This window comes from Ostrinia nubilalis, chromosome 9 (assembly GCF_963855985.1).
Source record: "Ostrinia nubilalis chromosome 9, ilOstNubi1.1, whole genome shotgun sequence".
Lineage (NCBI taxonomy): Eukaryota > Metazoa > Arthropoda > Insecta > Lepidoptera > Crambidae > Ostrinia > Ostrinia nubilalis.
In genome coordinates, this window is record NC_087096.1 from 15851015 (window position 1) to 15877668 (window position 26654).

Genomic DNA, 26654 nt, shown 5'->3' on the forward strand with positions numbered 1-26654 from the left:
CGAAAGGTCGTCATGTTAATAGAAATATTGATATTTGTAGTCACTTTTTTGGTAGCGTATGTAACATGGAAACAAAAGAAAGTGCACGACTTTTTGCGCGAGAGGGATGTGAAGTTTGTGCCGGGATACCCCCTATTTGGGAACACTTATGGCAGTTTGATGGACAAAAAACATATTGTTGACGAGCTTATTGAGGCGTATAACAAGTTTCCTGAAGAAAGGTAATCATCATCATCATCATTTCAGCCATAAGCCATATAAATGGACGCTGAACATAGGCCTCCCCCAATGATTTCTATAATGATCAGTTGGTAGCAGCCTGCATCCAGTGCGTTCTTGCTACCTTTATGAGGTCGTCGGTCCTATCGGTCGAAGAAAGGTAAGCGTATTGTAAAATAAAAATACTGTAGTAAAACGATACAGTTTCTATCCTGGATCCAAAGTCCGGCGTCCAAATTGTACTCATAGATCCTGCCTATACATACTCGTAAGTTGCAATGAATGAAATATGGGATTAGGATATGTCCCATAGCCAGATATAAGCGAAGACCTCCTCGTTGGGAGAGTACCCAGGTCCTATCCAGTCTCTTTAAAGTAGAAAGGGTCGTGCTCCTACTATGTGAGCGTACTTTACTTAATCTGGTATACAAAACCAGACGTAAAATGTTATTTTCAACATGATCCCACAACCTGTTTGATAATAAATCTGTGTAGTGCAGATAGTAAATAAATAGACTGTCCATTGGATCCATGCCTTTATTCCCAAAGAAATACCAACCTTATCACATTAATTCAGAGTTGAATGTAAACAATGAGAACCAAGCATTTACATCAATTTATTTAAATCAACGCACGAACTAAACAGTTCACTGGGAAACGTACTAACGAAAGGTCGTCATGTTAATAGAAATATTGATATTTGTAGTTACTTTTTTGGTAGTGTATGTAATATGGAAACAAAAGAAGGTGCACGACTTTTTGCGCGAAAGAGATGTGAAGTTTGTTCCCGGATACCCCCTATTTGGGAACACTTATGGCAGTTTGATGGACAAAAGGCACAATGTTGATGAGCTCATTGAGGTGTATAACAAGTTTCCTGAAGAAAGGTAAGCGTAATCTAACAGCACTGCAGTAAAACGATACAGTCTCTATCATGGATGGGTGTCTGCCGTCCAAATTGTAGATCCTGACTACAACGAACAAGATGGGATTAGTCTGGTAGTCCAATTTAAGCGTAGAGTTGAAAGTAGATGTAGGTCAAATCCTTAATTTGTCTCTAGTAACGTAGTTATAGGGTTGTGCTTCTAAAGTAGATACTAAATAACCTGAAATACCTAAACGTAGCCATCTTCGAAAACTTAAAACAATTTTGGTAAAGATCCCCAAAATCTCTTAAAATTGCAGGTATGTCGGCTTCCTCGAAGGATCAAACCCGGTCATAATAATCCGGGACCCAGAGATCATCAAGAACATCACAGTGAAGAACTTCGAACACTTCATGAACCATAAGGAGTTCTTTCCATCCAATGAGGACATCTTCGGGAAGAGCGTGTTTGTTATGAAAGGTAGAATAGATTAGAATATAAAATCTTTATTTAAAAACAAAGAAAAAATATATTTTTATGCCAAAAGGGCTCCCACTCAGCGATAATCGAGACACGTATGAACGCGGGCCAGACACTGGTTTTCATTCTTCTCCTTTTTTATGGCAATTTCTATGTTTTGGAAACCATGGTTTCCCTTCAATGTCACGTGTGCTAGTTCTTATTTGCTAGAACAACGCTCTGATCTCAGGAACTACTGGCCCGATTTGAAAAAATATTTTTGTGTTAGATAGCCCATTTATCGAGGATTCACCCTTCAGCCAATAGGGGTGGAGCAGTAAAGTAAAATGTTGCAAAAACGGGAAATATTGTTCAAACTATTTTCACGCACGAAGTCGCAGGCACAGCTAGGTTATTGATAAGATAAAATGTATTGTCTTAACGCATTGAAGGGTGACCTTGACTCCACTTGAGGACCCTCCTCAATTGGGCAGATCTGATTGGCTGTTCCCCAAGGTCACCGCGAAGTGTAAATTCGGGACCATCCTGGGCCAGAGTCAATTGGTCTATTACTGAGGTCATGAAGCTAGAGAATTGCCTATAGGACAAGTAAATAAAACTATATTCTAAATCTCCACTAACAATAGAGAAGTCAGAAAATGCTCTTAAAATAATAACTATAATAATGCATGGTAGTTGGCATGAAGGAATGACAGTTATAGTGCGACAAGGATATTTGTATGTAGGATGATTTAAAATGTCACCAGGGTCACTATCGAAAGATGGACTGACTATTTTAGGTATTGATGTAATTATACGAATAGTGTCTGCTGGTCCATTTATGGTACTTTTTAACTATTTTAACCAAATAAAACTTCCGTGACCATTATTTATTATCCTAATGCGCAATTAAAATAATTATAACAGAATTCAAGTTCACAAGCTGATAGTGTCAATGGCTTGTTATCAGCTGTTGTTGATAGTATTTGTTATTGTTATTAATAATCGTGTTAATTGACAATTAAATCCGTATTGTTTGTTTCGATTTGCATCTGTTTTGAATTGAAATGACGAAGTGAAAACATTTATTTTTCTACGAAAAGAGAGACTCTTGTGACAAACACTTTAACTTCGGTGTTTACAAACATTTTGATATTACAAAGGCAACCGGTTCCAAGGTTATCGGATATTGGGCAACTAAAATAATTTTGATGAGTAGTACCTAATTAGAATTTAGTCAAGTATTTTGGTTTTTTACACAAACATATCCGGAAAACCATCATCAAAAATAATGACTGTAAAACAAAAACTCCAACTAAGCTATGTCATGCAATTTTTGTATGTGTTTGGTTTATCTGCAATAAACAAATCTATCATTGTTGCATCGCTATACCTATTGTTCCTTGTTCCCAAGTGTGCATGAGTATAAATTGATTAGTAATAAAGTCAAAATTTCTTTATTTGTATTGACTGATAAATAAAATAGTACTCACAAATCGTCAAATATTTTGCTCTTAAGGAGCCTCTACATGTCTCATAATCTTTTTACCCTACCAGCGCTTCGAGACCAACATTTGGCAAGTGCTGAGAAGAAGCGCCGCAACAAACATACGCTACCTTGTTCTCAGCATATTATTTAAACTTGTCTCGAAGCGCTGGAAGGACTTAAAAGATAAGAAGACATCATTGTAACGAAAGGAAAGGATGCGCGATGCCAAAAGCAAGGGCGTCCGCGGACGACCATGCTTCTTGACATGCCCTTACGAGCATGGAAATATGAATTGCCAAATCTGGGTATAGTCTGATTATATGACTTTGATTTCATTTCATTCAACAGGCGAAGTATGGCGCGACATGAGGGCCACCTTGAGCCCGGCCTTCACGGGGTCCAAGATGAGACTGATGGTGCCCGCCATGATAAAAGTCAGCAATAACGTTGTGAATTACTTGAAAGGTACTTTAAAACTGTCAAAATTTTAAAACTATGTTATCTTTTTTTTTTCTTTTTTTTAATGGCAACCAAACCTCTCTGGGATGTTTATTTCTGCCAATGTCAAGTGAAAATTGACATAGTTATCAATAGAACGTGGGTGTTTCAGTTCTATTGATTTTTCATGGATTCCGTGGAGTTAAGTATGCCCGTAAGCAGGTTTCAAGACGCCACCGGGTCCAAAGCGGGTTGTTCATAATGTTCATACGACAACCCACTCGACACTCGATGCGCGCTCAAATTCGAAGTATTTCAATGTTTTTTATAATTTATCACTTCACTGCACTTTAGAACACCAAATTTGTACACTAAAGTCCATTAAATAATAAATTTAAACCATTAAAACAGATCGACCGTGCTTCCCGTTCAACTACCCTCCACGGAATCAACTATGTTATCTTAAGAACTGTCTTGCTTTTCTTGACCCATAAAATTAACTTTCACCGCCACTTTGATTCTCCAATCTCGATTACAAAAAAATATTTTCGATTGATTTATAGACGACAGACCAAAGGTGACTGAGTTTCTTCCGCCATTTCTTCTCAGCACCAGCCCATACGTTGTCCCAAAGTAGTGGAGTAGTGGTAGGGCAAGCTTTATGGAACGTTAAAGCGCCCTGGGAAGGACCTAAGTACTGAATAAAGGATTCAAACAGGTCCAAAACCTTCACCGGTTGATATTTATCGAGTTTTTCAACCAAATGACATCCACTGCTGGACACTCTTTCGAGTAGTCAAACGTTATACATGCTGGCTACAGAGGAATCACAGTGATAGAAACAACAAATGACAATTGGGCATAATCCCAAAGGCATAGCTTACTGACTTTGTGCATCATATTTAAATAAAATATCTTTTTCAGAAACCGAAGGCGAAATCGTAGACGTTGACGACCTGATGCGTCGCTACGCCAATGACGTCATAGCTGCAGCTGGGTACGGTCTGGAAGTGAACTCGTTCGTAGACAAAACCAACGAGTTCTACAACATCGGACAGACCCTCTTCCAATTCGACTTAAAACAGAAATTGATATTGTTCCTGTTTATGCATTGCCCTTCTTTGACCGAGGTAACTATGAAATTTTTTCGCTTCTGTCACTTAGACATCATATTATTATTAATATCTTTTCATAAAGTTTCTAAACCTTTGTTTTATTTCCTGTCATCCGCATTGCACAGGAGGGAAGTCGAAACTTCGAACTCATTCTGTATTCTTCTGAATCGTCCGATGATAGTTTAACTTTCCCCCTGGACAAACTTGACCTTCACTGGATAGATTTTTATTGGCGGTCAAGCACAACACTACACAGGAGTGGCAGCGGTGGGAACGAGAGGTGGGAATAGTCCCGTTCTGTCACTTAGTCCGCGTAAATTAATATCAAGTCTTCTTCTTGGTGTTCACTTGCAAAGCATATAGGATCTTCGCGTGATAAGATCTAATATAATGATTTTGGCAATGAAACGATTAACAAGTGGCTACATCATTCTAAAATGGCTATCACGAAAAGAATCGACAGGTCGAATACATAAGAGCTACTTTTAAACGACATAAAATCGTCACTACAGCATAATAAAAATGCGACTTAAATCTGCTAGTAGACTTTTCAGTCTGATGATGATAACTTAGCTAGATTAGATCTCTAAACTTAAGAAAAGACAGAAATGACCATAATAAAATTTAGAAGACCAGCTTGACACGCCATACTGCCGTTACCAAAGAGGATCAACATCATTTAAAAAGTTATTTTTTGTTCTCAGAAACTAAACATGACGCTGTTTCCACCTAAAACGGTGAATTTCTTCAGACACATCGTAACAAAAACCATGGAGGACAGGGAAAAGAATAAAATTGAAAGGCCGGACATGATACAGTTGCTAATGGAAGCTAATAAAGGTTTGAAAATAACATCTTTTTAAAATTAGCAAAATCTAAAATCAACGTAGGGTCATTTCGCCTGTTCGCGTCCATTTAGTGCAGTTGGCAAGTTTGACGGCGATAATAAAAATGCCCCAGCACTCATTTCTATGACAAATTTGTGTAATGTATTCCTTATATATTCTATTTTAAGATTACCTTTCAGTTGTATTAGAAACATCTTGCGTTTTCTTTTTAAATAGATAAACTTCAGAATTAGGCGTTATACCCAGTTTGCGTCCACAAAATCCAAATTGCGTCCACCCGTGGACCATTTAGCGTCCAGCAGCTTCGAAAAGGAATATAGGGGTGATATTTTTAAGAATTATAAAAGAAATATTGTATTTGAACAATTTATTTATTTAACAATAAACTTAATTATTAAAAATCAACATTATCGTCATTTAAAACTCACTTTAAAAAATAAAAATAATTCTTCTCAACATTGGTTTAAGTAAAAAAATATTTATTTCTGGCCAAACATTTTTCAAACAATTTTTGACCTGGACGATCATCTTTGAAATTATTTTTAAACTCTCCGTCTCGAATTATTTTTTGAACAGTATCCAACAATTCTTGCTTTTTACTGGAAATCCACATTTAGAAATGTTAAGAAGCAATTCAACTACTTTTGTATTATTGTTCCATTTTCTTCCCTAAACTTTGAATTTTTGACGAATTTCAATATGTAATTACTACATGACGTGACATATCATTGGAAAGAAGAGAAGCTAGAGATGTTTTTAAGATCATTGGCAATCCACTATCACCTTTAATTTTTTTTAAATCGAATTCCAAGTTGAAATTTTTATCGTGGTTTGTACCTTTGTTAAACTTTCGCGGCTCGTAACTAGCTATTCAATCATTATCTGGATCTAAAATTGAATTTATTTGACTAAAGACATATTCGATATTAATATCAAATAACAAAAGCGGTTAAAAACAAGCGAGAAAAAAAATTTTGCCAGTTTTTAGGTAAAATTTTGGAAAAAATTAAACAAAAACAAAAATATCAATTAAAATAAAAGTAGTTCACTTAGGGTCAGATGGGCGAACTTGTATTCTTAAAATGACCTTACCTATACACATTAATATTAAACAGTATGTTTTAATTTTTTTTTATAAGCAAGTATTTAACGAAAGCAGTGGACGCAATTTGGTTTATTATTATAGAGGATAGGTATAGTTTGCGTCCATTGTGGACGCAAAGTGGAAGTTTTGTAAAATCGGTGTAGTAATTCGCGTCCACCTTATTTTATTCGTTAAATATAAAAAACATTACCAAATTCATAATAAACATTATACCTTTTTTCATCATTAAACTGTAGAAATAGCTATCTATCCTAAAATTCACATAAAACAATATAAAACTTACCATCAAACACGCCGCTGCACACTAATTTTTATCTAAACATGCAGCGCGTGTGAGCTTCCTTGTTGAACAGCCGAGACTAACTATTTTTCTAAACAGGAATGGTTGGACGCACATGACTTTTGTCTATGTGTGCGTGCCTCTTATACATTGACGTATTAGCGGTAATGACTTTTCGTTTGATTGGTGTGTTAGTTGACTTGTTTTCGAGGATTTTTAAAAGGAGATCGGCAAAATGGACGCGAATTGGGCGATGGACGCGAACAGGCGAAATGACCCTATATCCATCCATATGGGGATTCCTAATAAAACGCTTACTATCCGTAGTAAAGATAAAGTTTTTCTTTCTGCATAGATAAATTATTAATGATGATGATGATGATGATGAAATAAATTATTTGCTTTAATTATGTGATTGGCTTTCACTATTTTCTTATGATTGGTGCAGACTCAATAACACTGAAACTGATGTAGTAGTTCAAATGAGGGTCGAAATAGTACCGTACCACATCAATATTATGAACATTAAACATTAGTTATTGATAAAATTATAATCTTTTTAGGAACTTTAAAACCAACACAAACCCATGAAGAAAATGATGTTGGGTTCGCAGCAGTGGAAGAAGTTCTGAAAACCGAAGGCGATGTGAGAAGTAAGTAATTTAGGATTTACTATCAATCGGACACTTATAGAGATGAATTATGGTTCATATACAGTGTGAGTCACGTTAAAGTGTACACATGAAAATAGATGAAACTAGACCTATTTTTATCGACAAAAAAGAGGTCAAAAAATTTTTGAGATTTTTTTTTAATTTTTTATAGAATTTTTTCTTCCAATTACTTTATTCTAAAGAAAACGTAATAACTTTTAAACTAAGCGGTATATCCTGATAAAATAAAAACAGTAATAATGCTAAATAACAGGCGATACTAAAAAAATACATAAAATACACAAAAAATGCCAACAAATAATAAAAAATAATATTTTTTGAAAAAAATCTGCTTTTAAATTCGTGTTTTTTTGATTATTTGATAAATTTCTCCAAAAAATGCCCCTATAACCGGTGGTTTTTATTACTTTGTATTATTCTCTATCATATTATCTTTGTAAAACCAAAAATCGCATGTCTCTATCCGTATCACAACATTTGCTATGATCCCAATGGTGTCGGCCGAAGAACGCGGGTTCGATCCCCGCCGTGCCGCTGGACTATTTTGGTGAAGCCAATCGTAACATAGGCATATTTAGCATACCACGAAGGTTTTCTTCTTTTTTTTGTTTTAATAAAGCCGACTATAACCCTACTGGTGTCGGACTGCCGATTCCGGACTTGCCGATGATCTTAAGTTTGAATCCCGTCACCGCATAGGTAACAAATTTAACATAGCTCGATGTTAAAGGGACTATTATCAATTTGTGCAATACAAATTACTAATATTATTTACTTATTTAATTTTCTAGAATGGTCCCTGGACGACTTAGTTGGCCAAGTGTTCATATTCTTCACTGCGGGCTTCGAGACCTCGGCTTCGACCCTCGTCATGTGCATCCACGAACTGGCTCTGAACCCGAAGGCTCAGGACAAACTGCACGAAGAGGTGCTACAGTTTTCGCAGACGAAGAAGCTGACTTACGAGAACATACCAGCTATGAAGTATTTGGATTGCGTTTTGAACGGTACGTAATGTACGAAGAGCTGGTGCTTACAAATGTACCAAAGTTTTGAGTGAGAGAGTAGGAGAGAAAGAATAAAGGACGAAGAACACTTATCAACCCGGAAACGGATCGTAACCATATCAACTCGAGGCGGTCAGAATTCTTTCTATGAAACTCCGTACTGAAACGCACACTTTTACATAGAATAGTTTTAATAATAATAATTAGAATAGTTTTACACGTTGATAACAAGTAAAACTATTCTAACAAGAATAATAAGTAAGAGTTTGAGTAAAAGTAGAATAATACCTAAGTCATTGGTACTCAAACTTATTAGAGACGCGCCCCCTTTCGACCATTCAAAAAATTCCGCGCCCTCCTCCAGTCAAGATTATTTATTGGTCATATCGAGCAGTCTGGAATGCATTCTTTCAGCGGTCGCAGGTTTTTATACTTAAGTACACAGATGGCCCGCGCCCCCCTTTAAAGGTCTTGCCGCCCCCCTGGGGGGCGCACCCCCCACTTTGGGAACCAATGACCTAAGTAATAATTTAACGAGATATTTCCTGTATTTTTCAGAAACATTAAGAAAATGGAGTGCTGCAATCTTTATGGACAGAACATGCGTGAAGCATTACGAGCTGCCACCACCCAGGGAAGGAGGGAAGCCATACCTTGTAAGTATTGCACTACAGCGCCACTAACTTCTCTATACGTTTAAGTGGCTATGAGCAGAATAAAAAGGTACCCAAATGTAGTAGATCAGTCTCAGCGCCAAACGCTGTTGTATGTAATCTTAGTACATTCCTGGCACTTTACTTTTTACTAAAATAATAATTATGAAATTTTATATCTTATTTTGAAGAGCTCCATGAAAATACATACATACATAGCCTGTCAAAATCATAACCCTCCTTTTGCTTTGTCGTAGTCGGGTAAAAATGAGTGCATCACCAGTTTGAAACCGGTTTGAAATGGTCGCGTCATGTGTGGTCTCAACGGAATCTATGGCAGAAAGTTAGATGCAACTCAAAAGTAACTAGAAGTTGCAGTTTCGTTGCAATTCCGTTTCACCGTGTGTTCTGGGCCTAAAGGAAAAAAAACACATGTAGTGACAAAACTGTGCCCATTCTAATTATTTACAATTCTGACGTTTTTACGGATTTCCAGTTGAAACCAGGTGACGTGGTGTACAACATGGTGAACGCGATCCACATGGACCCGAAGTACTTCCCTGAGCCCGAGGCTTTCATCCCGGAGCGGTTCTCTGACGAGAACAAACACAACATTGAGCCCTTCACCTTTATGCCTTTTGGCATGGGACCGAGAGCCTGCATTGGTAGGTGCTTTCTTCTTCGTCGCATACTTTTGATAGAGACGTCGTGGTCACCTGCAGGGCTAAGATGCGCGCCGTGATAAACTGCTATCGCGGCGTTATATCGATTTTGACGTCACTATATCGTTTTATCTACCGGCGCTAACATGGCACCCCGAAAATTATCATGTCATCTGTCAAAATGTGATAGTGATAGATTTGTTTTTTTTTTTTGTGATAAACCTGGCAAACCCTAACATGAAGCGCTAACTATATCATATTTTGACATTGGGATAGGATAGGATGTGGTGTTTTTATCGTCCTCGATCCTTGCCCACGATAGGAAGACGATAGGAGATAAACTTTTTTGCAAGCTACTTTAACTCTATTTATTTATCATTTATAATGGTAAATGACATTTTACGACTAATTTGAGGCTAGTAAAATTCAAAGAAAGGAATCTAGCACCTTTGTGATACTTTTACTTCTAGGTGGAGATTGAGTTCTAGTTCAAGAGTTTATCAGTGTGAGGCGAATCTTGCGACAGTTTATAATCGCTAGCTGCAAAATCTTAGTGCTCCCACAGTCCCACCCACATATTAATTATTACATTACCTACCTTGTAAAATAACCATTACTTACCTACTTAGGTAGGCAGTCAACAGTAGGTAGGGCAAGTGACCCGGTTGTGGCCACCGACCCCTTTGTGGCCATTTAGAACTTCAAATCGTTATAACTAAGGCAAAGACTAATATATTACTCTATGGTTTACGGGAATAAAAATATCTAATATCAGCAACACTGATAGCGTTAACAGCTTTGATGTGTCAAGCTTCACTTCAATCCAACAAGTCATTATTTTTTGAGAAGCGTTAATTGTTTTAAGTCTTAGCAAAAAGGCTAAGGCGAGCGGGCGAGTAAACAATCATTATTTTCTAAATCCTTCTTATTTTTTTAAATGTTTATGTTAATCCTTAATAAAGAATACACTGTCTAAGTGGTACTAATGATATTTTATCGCTATTTGTTTATTAAGTGGGTTTATGAGAGGTGGCCACTAATGGAGCCAGAATGAATGAATTTTCCCATCTTTGGCCACATGACTGGCCAAAAGTGGTGCACGAAGAACCCCACTTTTGGCCATTTAGTTTTTATCGTGTTTTTTTCAATTTAATTACTTAGCTATTTTGATATAAGTAATCGATTCATTTTCAGAGTTACGATTATAATGCCTCCATCGAAACCAAATACTAAAAAAATTGGTGTTGTGAAAAGAAAATTGTTCCAGTAGGTACTCACCACATAAACCTATACTATAGGTTAATATTGATCTCCTTAATTGTAATTTCAATTCAAGCTGAGATATTATATTTCATACTAGCGGCCGCCCACGACTTCGTACGCGTGGATCCCGTTTTACCCCCTTCATCTATCTTACGCGGTTTAGATTTTTTCGTACAAATATTTTTTCCCGCTAACTCCCGTTCCCGTGGGAATTTTGCAATATCCTGTTGTAACTAAGCTTTAAGTTTACTAAGGTACCTGCATGCAAAATTTTAAGCGTCTAACGTAAGCGGTTTAGATTTTTCATACAAAAGGATTTTCCCGCGAAATCCCGTTCCCGTGGGAATTTCGGGAATTCCTTATAACTAAGCTTTAAGTTTACTAAGGTAGTACCTACATACCAAGTTTCAAGCGTCTAACTTAAGCAGTTTAGATTTTTCATACAAAAGGATTTTCCCGCTAATTCCCGTTCCCGTGGGAATTTCGGGAATTACTTGTTGTAACTAAGCTTTAAGTTTACTAAGGTACCTACATGCCAAATTTCAAGCGTCTAACTTAAGCGGTTTAGATTTTTCATACAAAAGGATTTTCCCGCTAATTCCTGTTCCCGTGGGAATTCCTAAGTATACTATAACCTGCCCAGGAGTATGAAAAATAATTGTACCAAGTTTCGTTAAAATCCGTCGAGTAGTTTTTGTTTTTATTTGATGAATTTTGATGGCCAGAACTGGCACATGACTGTGGCCAGAAATGGGGTAAAGCTGGCCAAAAATGGCACAAATTCCCATTTCTTTTTCTTTTCTACAGGATTATTTTTCCATTGAATCATTATGAAAAAAAATATATTCTTAGGCTTTATCTAAATATATTTAATCACTTTTTACAAGAAATAAGTCCGTGATAACAAAAACTGTAAAATGATATAGCCTCAAAGTCTAAAAAATTCTTAAAATGGCCAAAACCGGGTCACCTGCCCTACATCAGACAATACATATTAAGTTGCAAATGTCGTGAGATACCCCACAGTGTTTAGCTTGATTTAACCCTTTTCTTGGCATTGTGCATTTAAAGATACGTTGACCGAAACAAAAATATAGGGGAAAAACCAAAAACTATTTTCAAATGTTTTTTTAATATAACGTTAGCCCAAATACTACAGATTGTGTTACACAGTATAGAATCGCTACAGGCTGCACAGATTTAACAGTAATATGAAAAATGTCAGACCGTTGACAGGCGTCTACGCACCGGCTGATAATTTTTATTATTTTCGATGTTTTTTTTTAAAGAATATTGGTGATTATTTGTAGTAATATGGATAGTAAATAAATGTTTCTTGATGATAGTGCTGTTTTTTCATCCCAAAACTTGTATAATTATTCTTCTACGATGCGGATTGTCCGAATGTATCTCTAAATGCACATTGTCAGATACGTAATAATTTACTTTCAATTTTGAATGTATCTTTAAAGAGACATTGCCAGGTTCTCGTTGACTTTATTTTATGTTTTTTTTTATAGATTCTATTGCATAAAAAAGGGATTAAAGTTATTAGTTAGTAATATTAAAAGCTGTAAATTATACTGATGTGAGTTTTAATTCATTTACTAAAGAATCGTTGTTTTTTGGACAACTTAGTGCTGCAGCAACAAAATCAGGCGCCCAAAATGCTGCTTCTGGTTTCAAAATCTGGAATCAGGTCGAAAGTCAGTAGCGGTGACACTTCAGCTGATGAATTAGAAGCCGCATTTAGCCTCCTGATTCTCTTGGGTGGTGATCTTCCTACTCCAAACAACCCAGATCACCCCAAAAAGCGAGCAGCCTGTCCAGGCTGCTGCATGCTTCTGGTTATAAAACTGGTGATTGAATTATTTCAGCCAGTTCGACTGCTGCATAGTTTCCCAGAGAGTTCCAGAGATCCATTTCCGCTATCTTGCGTTTCCACTGTAAGTTAGGTATCAAATTATCTTCAATCGAAGACGTGAACACAGTTCGTTACCAGTTGGCGTCAATACCCCTCGTATTTTTTTATCAATCTTGCAGGATTTCCATGTGTCCTATCTGCATTTGCTTCTCCTGGATGATAAGAGGGGTCTGAGGTTCAGGAGGAACTCCAACGACGCTGATGGAGTGGTTCTCATACATCCAAATGCAGCTATACTTGCAAGGCGTTACAAACTTTGAAGTGGTTTTTTTACTTTGTTTTAAGTTTTTTGTGAAAGATACTTATTTTTTATTTCTCAATTAGGGAATAGCTTAAGGTTTTGTAGTAATTTTCATTTAAATAACTAATTTCTACTAAAAAATAAACCATGTTTTAATTTACTACAAAGCTGGCAATGTGCACTTAAAGATACATACTATATTTCCAAAACTACATACCTAAGATTTTTTTTCGTATTTTTTACATGATCTTTACTGGTCCTAAATCCAATATTTATAGTTTAAATCACAAACATTAACCAAAACCGTCTTTGCCAAGTATAGGGTTAAGTACCTACTGTCATCTGTACATAATCTTGTAAAATTATTGAAAATGGGGCGGAATGTGGTGTCCGAGCTTCTTGTGTCTACAAGGTCATTGTCAGAAATTAGCATTGGGTGGGATGTGTAATCAAACTTGCTATAATAACAATGAGAATAAATGAATTTTACTAATTTTATAACTTGATGGTGATACCATACATACATTCCACATTACTATCAATCTAATTCCTCCATGTGGTCTTTTTTAAGGGCTTTAATGTGACAGGATGATAATCTTGTACAATTTATTCCATTATAATAAATTCATCATCATATCAGCCATAGGACGTCCACTGCTGAACTTAGGCCTCCCCCAATGCTTTCCATGTTGCCCGATGGGGCAGCAAGGTTCTGGGGTGGAGGCCGGGTACCGGAATACGCAGCGTGGGACGTCCACCCACAAGGTGGACCGACGACATCATAATGGTAGCAGAAAGGCGCTGGACGCAGGCAATAAATTCATTATTGCAGTGTAATTTCAAAATAATTCAACCATTATTTACAAAATCTTTATTTGGAAAACTTTTGTTTTACAATAGCTATTTATAATTTCAAATACAAACAGAATTCCATGAATTGGTTAGCCTAGCCAGTACCCTTGAAGTTTTTCTTGCTGATTGTTATTGTAAATTTTCATGATAGTGAGCGAGACTTGATTATGTCTGCTTTAGAATGAAATAATCACTCATAATCCCACACTTCTTCATCCACTGTCTGAAAAAAGAAAGAATATTATTTAAACACAATTACAAATATTACAATTACATAAACAGTTCATAAATAGAAACATTTACTTAATCCTATTTGTATTTTAAGTTTACATACAAAATGTTGATCACAGTATTATTACACGGTGAAAGAACTATGTGAAATAAATATAGGAAAGAAGGTGAAAGCTTATTTGTAGGAATAAAGATATTTTTCCTTTTCTCCGGTGCTGTTACTTATGAAAATCAAGATGTGCGGAGTATAGCTAATATTTTAGACTTTAGGTAGGTACTTACTTTGCTACTTATGAGTGTAACTTTATTTCTCAAATCTCAATAAACTTTCTGACTGCTTCATGTAAGTTGAATAATTACTGTAAACCTCGCATTATGGGGTAGGTAGTGGAGTTCGGTTATTCTGTTAATTTTGAAGACTTAGTTTATTCTTTCTTACTATGGGTATGATTAGGAATTCTTCATTGTATTTCTTTAACTTGGTTATCTCTTCGTTTGATATTTTCCGTACTTTAGAAATATTAAAATTATGACTGGAAACTTAAAAATACAATTTTAAAAACACAAACAAATATAATCAAGCAGTCAAGTAATGTCAACAAAATTGACATAACTTTTTTTTAATGACGTTCTCACTGCTTTAAGATATGTGTTTTAGCCGAATTAGTAGCAGAAATGAACGAGATTGAACGAATGAGCTAAAATATTTCAAGGTTGGCCAACATAATAACGCAATTTTTTCTTAATATGGCAACAATTGGGTTATCACGCGATAGCGGTCGATAGACTTTTCTATCGATGGTCCCATGTTAGGGAAAATGATAAAATTATCTACGTGATCGAAAATTGTCTTATCATATCATGTCATTGTCGATGCGCGCATCTTAGGCCTACTGGTTTGGTGACAAGCCTCACAAAAAATATATTTTCTTAAAGCTTACATAAACCTTTGTTTTGGTACCTGTCATCCGCTTTACACTGGAGGGAAGTTGAACCTTAACTTCGAACTCCTCCTATGTTCTCCTGATTAATTTCGTTGCGGGTCCAATGACAGTTTAACTTTCCCCGGGGACAAACTTGACCTTCACTGGTTGGGATATTATTGGCGGTCTAGCTGTAGATCCTAGCTATACAGGAGTGCAGCAGCGGGAACAAGAGGTGGTAATAGTCCCCGTAAGCCTTGCAACACAATTTGAATTAAGATTGAATTATGATGGCGCTGCCATCATGTCAACATCGAGCTCCGTATTATTCTTTAATTTAAACGTAGTAAAAGTATATAAATTGATCCGTTCTAGCTGTTATCGCACAGTGTTATAAGGTAAACGGCTACTAGTTCGTGATAGTACGTAAGTTCGTAAGTTTTTTTTCTAGCTCAAATAATAAGCAAATGGAATATTATTTATAAAAATTCTTCATTACTACAAAAACTCTATTATTTAAGCTATCTAAAAAACCAAGTACCAACATTGTGGCGCCAAAAATGAGAGAAATACGAAGCTTCAAACTCTCAGAGAGCCAAAAACAGCCGTGTGGCGTGCAAAGGTTGCTCTCACCGTAAGGTTAGCGCTCCAACTTCTTAAGCTTATAAAAAGGCGAAGGAACGTCCATTTAAATAAAACTTGTAATAGTGGTTTCATGTGTTCCTTGACAATTGATTTGGCTTAGAAAAAAGTTATATGAAAACGTAGAATTCCTTTAAAATTGCTATTAATTGACTCACGAAATAGCGTACATATTATTTTTCGGGTGTCCCCTATTTCGTGACACTACCGATTCAAGGATATTATGGATAACATTTTGATGCTTGGTTTTTAAATAATTATTTATGATAATTTAAATGTAAGTTATGAAACAAATAATGCATTTATTTAAGTTTCTCATGACCTAAATTCGGTATATGTTTCGTTCACTAGAATTTATATGACACGAGTTTGAAGTTCACATATATGACCAATTTTAAGATAAATTAGCATAAGTAGTACCAGCATAATTTTGGTTTTATTTCGATTTGTTTTATTTATCTTTGTTTATTTGTATTGTATATGGGATAGATAATAGTTAATTGACACATTTTGATAATAATCCATTAATTTTACTTGGGGAATTTGGAATAATCAGTATCACGAAACAAGGAACCGTATTATTGTTACTTTTTTCCAAGTTCGTGATATATAAATGTATGGTGTTAGGTACTTTTATGACACATACCATCAAATAAATCGACATATTTTTTAGTTTTTAATACTTACCTACCTAAGAAATTAATTACTTACTTTTTATTATGAGTCATTGGCGTATCTGGGATTATTTTCAGGGGGGGGGGCTACCCTCACTTGAAACAGCTCCAGGGGTGGGATTATGGGGAGAAGGGTGGGGGGGGGGGGTTACAAATCAAAATTTTATGTGTACGAAGGCGGGGGGGGGGGGGGGTTAAGTCCCCCCCACATTTCTAATGGTTATATAAATATTTTCACATATCGCTAGAAATATTTTATGCGTACGAAGGGGGGGGGGGGGGGGTAAGTTACCCCCCCCCTCTACATTTCTAATGGTTATATAAATATTTCCACATATTGTTAGAAATAACAAATAAAAATTGTATTATACTAGACTCACATTATTTCTTATGAATATTTTAGGTAAGTAATATCGACAATTTCACATCATTATTTTATTCTAAATTTTTATTATCGTTTTTAAATTTATTAAACCCTTAATCATTATTAAAATATCCTAACTGGATGCATAAAACCTTATACCGAAATAGGGGACATGAGTTCACGAACTTAGAAACAGAGCAAAATTTTGTCACGAAACAGGATCCAAACTAGAGGTCCGCAGAACAATTAATATAAAAAAAAGTTCAAACTATATAACTATAAATTATGTATTAACTTACTGTCAAAAGACCAAAGTTTAGCATACAAAAGCTTTCATACTGATATCATGATTGGTTATTTCTAAATAAAATGTTAAAGTCGTAAGAGCCTTAATATACCGAAGTAGGGGGCACTTACCTTATGTGAACTAGAAGTGACAGTGTTATCTCGACGAAAAAACAAATTTTAGTAACTATAAACTGAAAAACAAAGTGCAAAAATTTTGGTGTAACTAAGTGCAGATAAAAAACCTTAAAACTTCAAATAATACAACAGACATAAAAGTGCTAGTGAAATAAGTGTAAAAATAAAGCAAACCCAAGTGAAATACTTAATATAAACACTAAAATAACTGTTTACCGTTATAAAATTTGTGCCTACCTCCAAACCTTGTTAAAATTTAACGGCAAAAGACAGTCTCAGTGTAAACAAACACCTAACTAAAGATTCGCCATCATGCGTTAAGCTCTGTTGGCGCGTTGGTCTGCGCAGCGGTTTTTACTACTGTAGCTCCGAGAAACCACGGTTCGAATCCAAGATCCGACGATTATTTTTTCTTTAAAAACAAGAAAAAGCAAAATGTCTACCACGGAGATAAAATGTTCCGGCTGTCCAAATCTTATATTAAAATAAATAGAGAATATACAACAAGATACCTGCAGGGCTAAGATGCGCGCCGTGATAAACTGCTATCGCGGCGTTATATCGATTTTGACGTCACTATATCGTTTTATCTACCGGCGCTAACATGGCACCCCGAAAATTATCATGTCATCTGTCAAAATGTGATAGTGATAGATTTGTGTTTTTTTTTTGTGATAAACCTGGCAAGCCCTAACATGAAGCGCTAACTATATCATATTTTGACATCACGATAGGATAGGATGTGGTGTTTTTATCGTCCTCGATCCTTGCCCACGATAGCAAGACGATAGGAGATTAACTTTTTTGCAAGCTACTTTAACTCTATTTATTTATCATTTATAATGGTAAATGACATTTTACGACTAATTTGAGGCTAGTAAAATTCAAAGAAAGGAATCTAGCACCTTTGTGATACTTTTACTTCTAGGTGGAGATTGAGTTCTAGTTCAAGAGTTTATCAGTGTGAGGCGAATCTTGAGACAGTTTATAATCGCTAGCTGCAAAATCTTAGTGCTCCCACAGTCCCACCCACATATTAATTATTACATTACCTACCTTGTAAAATAACCATTACTTACCTACTTAGGTAGGCAGTCAACAGTACATCAGACAATACATATTAAGTTGCAAATGTCGTGAGATACCCCACAGTGTTTAGCTTGATTTAAGTACCTACTGTAATCTGTACATAATCTTGTAAAATTATTGAAAATGGGGCGGAATGTGGTGACCGAGCTTTTTGTGTCTACATCAAACAGTGGCAAGGTCATTGTCAGAAATTAGCATTGGGTGGGATGTGTAATCAAACTTGCTATAATAACAATGAGAATAAATGAATTTTATTAATTTTATAACTTGATGGTGATACCATACATACATTCCACATTACTATCAATCTAATTCCTCCATGTGGTCTTTTTTAAGGGCTTTAATGTGACAGGATGATAATTTTGTACAATTTATTCCATTATAATAAATTCATCATCATCTCAGCCATAGGACGTCCACTGCTGAACTTAGGCCTCCCCCAATGCTTTCCATGTTGCCCGATGGGGCAGCAAGGTTCTGGGGTGGAGGCCGGGTACCGGAATACGCAGCGTGGGACGTCCACCCACAAGGTGGACCGACGACATCATAATGGTAGCAGAAAGGCGCTGGACGCAGGCAATAAATTCATTATTGCAGTGTAATTTCAAAATAATTCAACCATTATTTACAAAATCTTTATTTGGAAAACTTTTGTTTTACAATAGCTATTTATAATTTCAAATACAAACAGAATTCCATGAATTGGATAGCCTAGCCAGTACCCTTGAAGTTTTTCTTGCTGATTGTTATTGTAAATTTTCATGATAGTGAGCAAGACTTGATTATGTCTGCTTTAGAATGAAATAATCACTCATAATCCCACACTTCTTCATCCACTGTCTGAAAAAAGAAAGAATATTATTTAAACACAATTATAAATATTACAATTACATAAACAGTTCATAAATAGAAACTTTACTTAATCCTATTTGTATTTTAAGTTTACATACAAAATATTGATCACAGTATTATTACACGGTGAAAGAACTATGTGAAATAAATATAGGAAAGAAGGTGAAAGCTTATTTGTAGGAATAAAGATATTTTTCCTTTTCTCCGGTGCTGTTACTTATGAAAATCAAGATCTGCGGAGTATAGCTAATATTTTAGACTTTAGGTACTTACTTTGCTACTTATGAGTGTATGTTATTTCTCAAATCTCAATAAACTTTCTGACTGCTTCATGTAAGTTGAATAATTACTGTAAACCTCGCATTATGGGGTAGGTAGTGGAGTTCGGTTATTCTGTTAATTTTGAAGACTTCATTCTTTAATACTATCGGTATGATTAGGAATTCTTCATTGTTTTTCTTTAACTTGGTTATCTCTTCGTTTGATATTTTCCGTACTTTAGAAATATTAAAAATAAGACTGGAAACATAAAAATACAATTTTAAAAACACAAACAAATACAATCAAGCAGTCATGTAATGTCAACAAAATTAACATAACTTTTTTTTAATGACGTTCTCACTGCTTTAAGATATGTGTTTTTAGCCGAATTAGTAGCAGAAATGAACGAGATTGAACGAATGAGCTAAAATATTTCAAGGTTGGCCAACATAATAACGCAATTTTTTCTTAATATGGCAACAATTCGGTTATCACGCGATAGCGGTCGATAGACTTTTCTATCGATGGTCCCATGTTAGGGAAAATGATAAAATTATCTACGTGATCGAAAATTGTCTTATCATATCATGTCATTGTCGATGCGCGCATCTTAGGCCTACTGTTAACATTTCTGACTTACCTATAAATCTATTTAAAAACAGATTGAAAAATTGGCTAGCAGAGAAATGCTTTTATTCTGTTACGGAATTTTTAAATTATAAATGAAATGTAAACTTAATAACTTTAAAAAAAAATAAAACCGACTTCAAATGCGTGAACACAAAAAAAAAACTAAAAATTAAAAATATTGCGTATAAAAAAGTTCATCCCCAATTTTCCACCCTTGGGGGTGAAATATTTTCTTCAAATTCGCATGAAACCACCCTTTTGATAATACCTATTCAACAAAAAAATAATCGTTCAAATTGATAATTTATCATCGGCGGAGATATTGCGTATAAAAAAGTTCATCCCCAATTTTCCACCCTTGGGGGTTGTTTTTTCTATTATTAAATTTAAATGGGACCACCCTTGAGGTATTACCTATACGCCGAAAAAAGATTTGTTCAAATCGGTTCATAATTGGCGGAGTTATCGCGTAACAAACATAGAAAAAAAAAAATCATACGGGTCGAATTGAGAACCTCCTCCTTTTTTGAAGTCGGTTGAAAATGACATGTATTGTATTTATTTGGAGCATTTGACATTATATTTCATGTTATATTTTGACATTATACAGGGTGTCCCGTAATGTAACGTCAAGCCGGAACTGGGTGTTGAGGCAAATTGTGCTGGTTATCAGAAAAATATAAAAAAAAATCTATGTGGCATATTTTAAAAATAATAGGCATTTAAAAAAAATCAAAAAATTCTACTCCAGGTGACGGTCCTTTTACTCGTGTTGCCACAAATCCTCACTTTTTCCAAATTTTTTTTTTGTTATGTAACCCTGATGCTTCTCTAAATTGTTATCAAAATTACAAAACCAGCTGCTCCAACTTGGATGAAAAAAATACATTATTCCCAAAAAAAATATTAAAATAAAAATTTTGCCTAGTTTAAACTGACTGTACTGAAAAAAAATTGTACTATGCGAGTGTGGCAAGTGACGTCATAATTTGGCGCATTTAGTAAGGATTCCAAAATGGTATAACACTTTGTAAAATCTTGCTGTAATTATCGACAATTTTTGTTTATTGGAAATAATCCCGTTTTTAACTTTATCTACCTCGGTTAAAAATATTATTCTAATGTGCCCAAAATTCAAGTTTCTGGCTTAAGTGAGGTGGAGAAGCCATTTTAAAGGTATGAGCGGGACGGAGAGGGCCATCTTACCAAGCAGGGATGTTATGGATATCCGTAACCGTTACCGAAACTATCGGATATCCGAAATAAAAAAATGTCCATAACCGTAACCGAAACTGATTCAAAAGTTACGGATAGTTTCGGATAAAGGCCAAACTGCAAAACTCTATGAAATCTGCAGTATACACGCCGCAGCTGCAATGCCGCGCTGCCGGTTTCATATAGTTTTGCAGTTTGCGGTTGCAGTTTGCGGTCTGCGGCCCGTCTTGGAATTGTACCTTAAATCTTAATATTTGTTACCAACTTGTCTGGCATTCGCTGGCACCATCTAATATGCCAGCCTGTTTTACCTTTATCATACATAGGTGTCGTCTTAGTTGGTACATAAAGTAGCTATGTGGGTCACGCTCACGCAGCATCTTGCTATTTGAATTATACCTACATTTTTGAAATTCTAATAATTCCGTAACCGAAATTATCCGAGACTTTCGGATAATCTGAAATGATTTCATATCCGTGACCGTAACCGAAACCGGTATAATATTATTCTAATATCCGTAACCGTATCCATAACCGAAACTTCATATCCTTATTATCCCCGTTACCAAGTACAAGTGCAGGCAGAGCAGGTAGTAAAGGCGCGCGCGCACGGGTGACTTTTGTCACAGTATGTCAACTACTAATTACTGTCATGGTGACAAAAGTTTCTGTGACTGACTGTACGGTAGTCAGTCACAGAAACTTGAATTTTGGGCACATTAGAATAATAATTATTAACCAAGGTAGATAAAGTTAAAAACGGGACTATTTCCAAAAAACCAAAAATTGTCGACAATTACAGCAAAAATTTACCAAGTGTTATACCATTTTGGAATCCTTATTAAATGCGCCAAATTATGACGTCACTTGCCACACTCGCGTAGTACTTTTTTTTTTCAGTACAGTCAGTTTAAACTAGGCAAAATTTTTATTTTGAATTTTTTTTTGGGAATAATGTATTTTTTTCATCCAAGCTGGAGCAGCTGGTTTTGTAATTTTGATAACAATTTAGAGAAGCATTATTCAGGGTTACATAACAAAAAAAAAATTTGGAAAAAGTGAAGATTTGTGGCAACACGAGCAAAAGGACCGTCACCTGGAGTAGAATTTTTTGATTTTTTTTAAATGCCTATTATTTTTAAAATATGCCACATAGATTATTTTTTTTATTTTTCTGATAACCAGCACAACTTGCCTCAACACCCAGTTCCGGCTTGACGTTACATTACGGGACACCCTGTATAAAATAATATTGACAATTAATTATGGACTATTGTTAATTTCAAAAGTGCTGTTGATACATACTCGTACATGGATTTCGCATGCCGTAATTATAAATTTATTATTATTATTGACTATGAATTATGAAATGGCCTAATAAAAACTGATTATTTATAATATTATGTAAAATGCATGATTTGATAAAACTATTAATTGACTATGAAATTTTTGCATGTCTTGTAGACGAAACATGTTGAACTTGATTGTTTTTATCTGACATCTGTATTGTACCTACCATGTTCCTGTGCAAATAAATGAATTCTCCCTTACTGCCGTATGGTATATTTAGCTTTCCGTTATATTTTTGTAAAGTAATTATTATTATTTTCAGCTTCCAGATTTGCGCTCCTTGAACTGAAGGTGCTAATGTACTTCTTGGTCCTGAATTTCAAGTTCCTGAAGTGTGAGAAAACTATGGACCCCATCCGACTGATCAACAAGGGGTTCCTGATTCAAGCAGCAGAAGGAACCTTCATCAAGTTTGAGAGTCGAATGTAAAAATTGAAAAATTTTAACTAATGTAACGTTAGGTTCCTATTATTATTGTTTTTTATGCATGCAGGCAGGTATTTGATTTAATTTTAAGCCTCAAAATTATGCATCTTAGTTATAAGGATTTATAAAGAGTTTATTAAGAGTGGGCTCACCACAATAGTCGAGCGGCGGCGGGGTTCAAACCCGGTCGTCGTGGATGAAACGATTATAATATACAGTGTGAGTCACGTTAAAGTGTACATATGAAAATAGATGAAACTAGACCTATTTTTATCGACAAAAAAGAGGTCAAAAAATTTTTGAGATTTTTTTTTAATTTTTTATAGAATTTTTTTTCTTCCAATTACTTATTGTAAAGAAAACGTAATAACTTTTAAACTAAGCGGTATATCCTGATAAAATAAAAACAGAAATAATGCTAAATAATAGGCGATACTAAAAAAATACATAAAATACACAAAAAAGGCCAACAAATAATAAAAAATGATACTTTTTGAAAAAAATCTGCTTTAAAATTCGTGTTTTTTTGGTTATTTGATAAATTTCTCCAAAAAATGCCCCTATAACAGGTGGTTTTTATTACTTTGTATTATTCTTTATCGTATTATCTTTGTAAAACAAAAAATCGCATGTCTCTATCCCTATCACAACATTTGCTATGATCGTTTGAACAAAGGCCTGCCACAACATTATTCTCCGCTACAGTTAGAGACAATTTTAATTTTAACTAAAATGCTTATTATACTTCGAAATCTTATGTTTTTATTTGAAATATATCTTGTCTTTATCAAAATAACAAATCTAGAGCCATTTTCAGTTACGTTGTTAACGAAGCGTTGAATGGGGCGCCCGGAGAGGCTTAGTTCAAACGATCATTGCAAACGTTGTGATAGGGATAGAGACATGCGATTTTTGGTTTTACGAAGGTAATACGATAGAGAATAATACAAAGTAATAAAAACCACCGGTTATAGGGGCATTTTTTGGAGAAATTTATCAAATAACCAAAAAAACACGAATTTAAAAGCAGATTTTTTTCAAAAAGTATTTTTTATTATTATTTGTTGGCCTTTTTTGTGTATTTTATGTATTTTTTTAGTATCGCCTGTTATTTAGCATCATTACTGTTTTTATTTCATCAGGATATACCGCTTAGTTTAAAAGTTATTACGTTTTCTTTACAATAAGTAATTGGAAGAAAAAAAAATCTATAAATTTTTTTAAAAAAATCTCAAAAAAATTTTGACCTCTTTTTTGTCGATAAAAATAGGTCTAGTTTCATCTATTTTCATATGTACACTTTAACGTGACTCACACTGTATACAGTGTGTCCGGGCATGTAGTGATCAAACTTTAAGGGCGTAATCTATGGACAATTTTATCGATGAAAATACTTCAAATTTGGGGCCTGACCCATTTCTCGAAAAATTACATCGATTTAAGTTTTTAATTTTTAGTTTACACCTCTGCTTTAAAAAACATGTGAAAGCGTGGGTAGCTTAACATTAATAGGCAAATATTTTATATCATGCGATAGCCAATAAAATTATCTATTAGTAGAAGAAGAAAGCAGACACAAGTTTCATACATTTTATGGGAGTAAGAATGGATTTAATTAGAAAAATACATTAATTTTTTCACTTCTTTTTCAGTTATTTTCCAACACAAGAAAAACCAGGTCGTTAAGGTATGTTTTATTTGCATTGTATTTTTAGTATTTGAGCTATTCTACAAAACGAATGTAAATTTATTAGTCTACGTCTATTAGTTTCGACGTAATTGTTGAACAAAGATACCCCTTCCCAGCGGTTTCCATAGTAATCGGAATAGGTTGTGTGATTCTTTCAGGCAGTGCATTTTAGGATGTCGCGTGCGCTATGGAAACCGCTGGGAAGAGGTATCTTTGTTCAACAATTACGTCGAAACTAACAGATGTAGACTAATAAATTTACATTAGTTTTGTAGAATAGCTCAAATACTAAAAATACAATGCAAATAAAACATACCTTAACGACCTGGTTTTTCTTGTGTTGGAAAATAACTGAAAAAGAAGTGAAAAAAGTAATGTATTTTTCTAATTAAATCCATTCTTACTCCCATAAAATGTATGAAACTTGTGTCTGCTTTCTTCTTCTACTAATAGGGCATTTCTACTGTACGGTGTATTTTTTCTCAATTCGGTGCTAAAATTTATATTTAGTTTTTTAAGTAGTTTCAATACAAAAAAATAAATGTTACTCCATTCTGAATGTAAAAATAGCATTGTCACTAAATATTGTGAAGTGGTTTATGAGAAATGTTAAGCATCGAATTGAGAGAGCACCGAATTGAGAAAACAAATCACGGAATTGAGAAATGAATCTCCAAATATAAAAATCGCTCCGCAAACTTAGAATTGATGACATTATTAAGAAATACCTAATGTATTTCAATAATTAATATAATAAATACTTAAAACGTTTTGATATCTGATTGCTGGTCTATAAGTTAGATGGTTCATTTTAGGTTTATGTGTCTGAAATACCAATGGAATAAAACAAAAATCCTAATCAATATGTTCAATTTTTTAATAAGGAACTATAATAAATTCTTAATTTTTAAATATTATTTTAATTTTATTTAAATAATATAAATAAAAACACAACACAGGGTCTCTTTGTTTATTTATTCTTAACCTGAAACATAAAACAAATATTGCAAAACCCAAAAGCTAGATTGACCTGACACTATACCGAAGATATTATATCGGACGTCAGTTTGTACACGATTAAAATGGCACTCAAATAGCTGCAATACAACAAGGCACCAGGTGTTACGGCATTATAGCTGAGCTTCGCCGGTACTAAAGGCTCTACACAAGCAGTTCAATTCTGTCATTCTCGAAGAAAAAACGCCTTCGGCATGGCACAGAAGTGTGGTGATAGCATTATAGACTCATCTCACTTATGAGTTTACAAGCTGTTTTCGAGAGTCCTTATGAATCATCTCGCTCGCAGACTCGACGACTTCCAGTCTTTCGAACAAGCTTGTTTCCGAAAAGGCTTTAGTATTATGGTACACACACAGGTACGCTACGGCAGATTATACAGAAGACCAAGGAGTCGCGATATCGGGGATGATATCGGAGTCATGGCCTCCGTAGAGCCTTTCAACAAGTGGGTCTCAAAATGAACATGGACAAGACAAAAATCATGTCAAATGTCCGTGTTGCACCCACTCCTCTGAAGGTTGGAGACTACACTCGAAGTTGTTGACAATTATGTATACCTGGGACAAGAGTCCAGATAGGTCCAACTTTGAGAAAGAGGTCTATCGCTGAATTCAACTCAGCTAAGCATCAATCGGGAAGCTTCGCTATTACGTCTGAAATACCGCAGCGTCTTAAGACAAAAGTCTTCTACCAGTGTGTGTTGCCAGTGATGGTGTATGGATGTGAAACTTGGTCGCTTACTGTGAGCCTAATAAGAATCAGAAATGTG

General features: G+C 35.0%; 1 protein-coding gene and 1 long non-coding RNA gene across 3 annotated transcripts; one reads left to right on the top strand and one right to left on the bottom strand.

Annotated features, from left to right (window-relative positions):
• LOC135074734 (probable cytochrome P450 9f2) lies at nucleotides 1-23426 on the top strand. Of its 2 annotated transcripts, none has more exons than XM_063969104.1 (10): nucleotides 1-221; nucleotides 1405-1565; nucleotides 3382-3498; nucleotides 4396-4601; nucleotides 5291-5426; nucleotides 7383-7472; nucleotides 8285-8500; nucleotides 9059-9156; nucleotides 9650-9818; nucleotides 23012-23426. In XM_063969104.1, exons 1-10 carry the CDS (start codon nucleotides 13-15, stop codon nucleotides 23176-23178), a joined length of 1569 nt encoding a protein of 522 aa, XP_063825174.1. In that variant the 5' UTR covers nucleotides 1-12; the 3' UTR covers nucleotides 23179-23426. The 2 variants fall into 2 exon arrangements, with proteins under 2 accessions (XP_063825174.1, XP_063825173.1); XM_063969103.1 differs by lacking the exon at nucleotides 1-221 and adding an exon at nucleotides 858-1106 and having other exon boundaries at nucleotides 23012-23420.
• LOC135074735 (uncharacterized) lies at nucleotides 14100-14872 on the bottom strand. The gene is made up of 2 exons (XR_010257887.1): nucleotides 14609-14872; nucleotides 14100-14318 (listed from the first exon to the last, which is right to left on the bottom strand). It is a non-coding gene; the product is annotated as an uncharacterized LOC135074735 (long non-coding RNA).
• Nucleotides 23427-26654: the final 3228 nt, after the last annotated feature.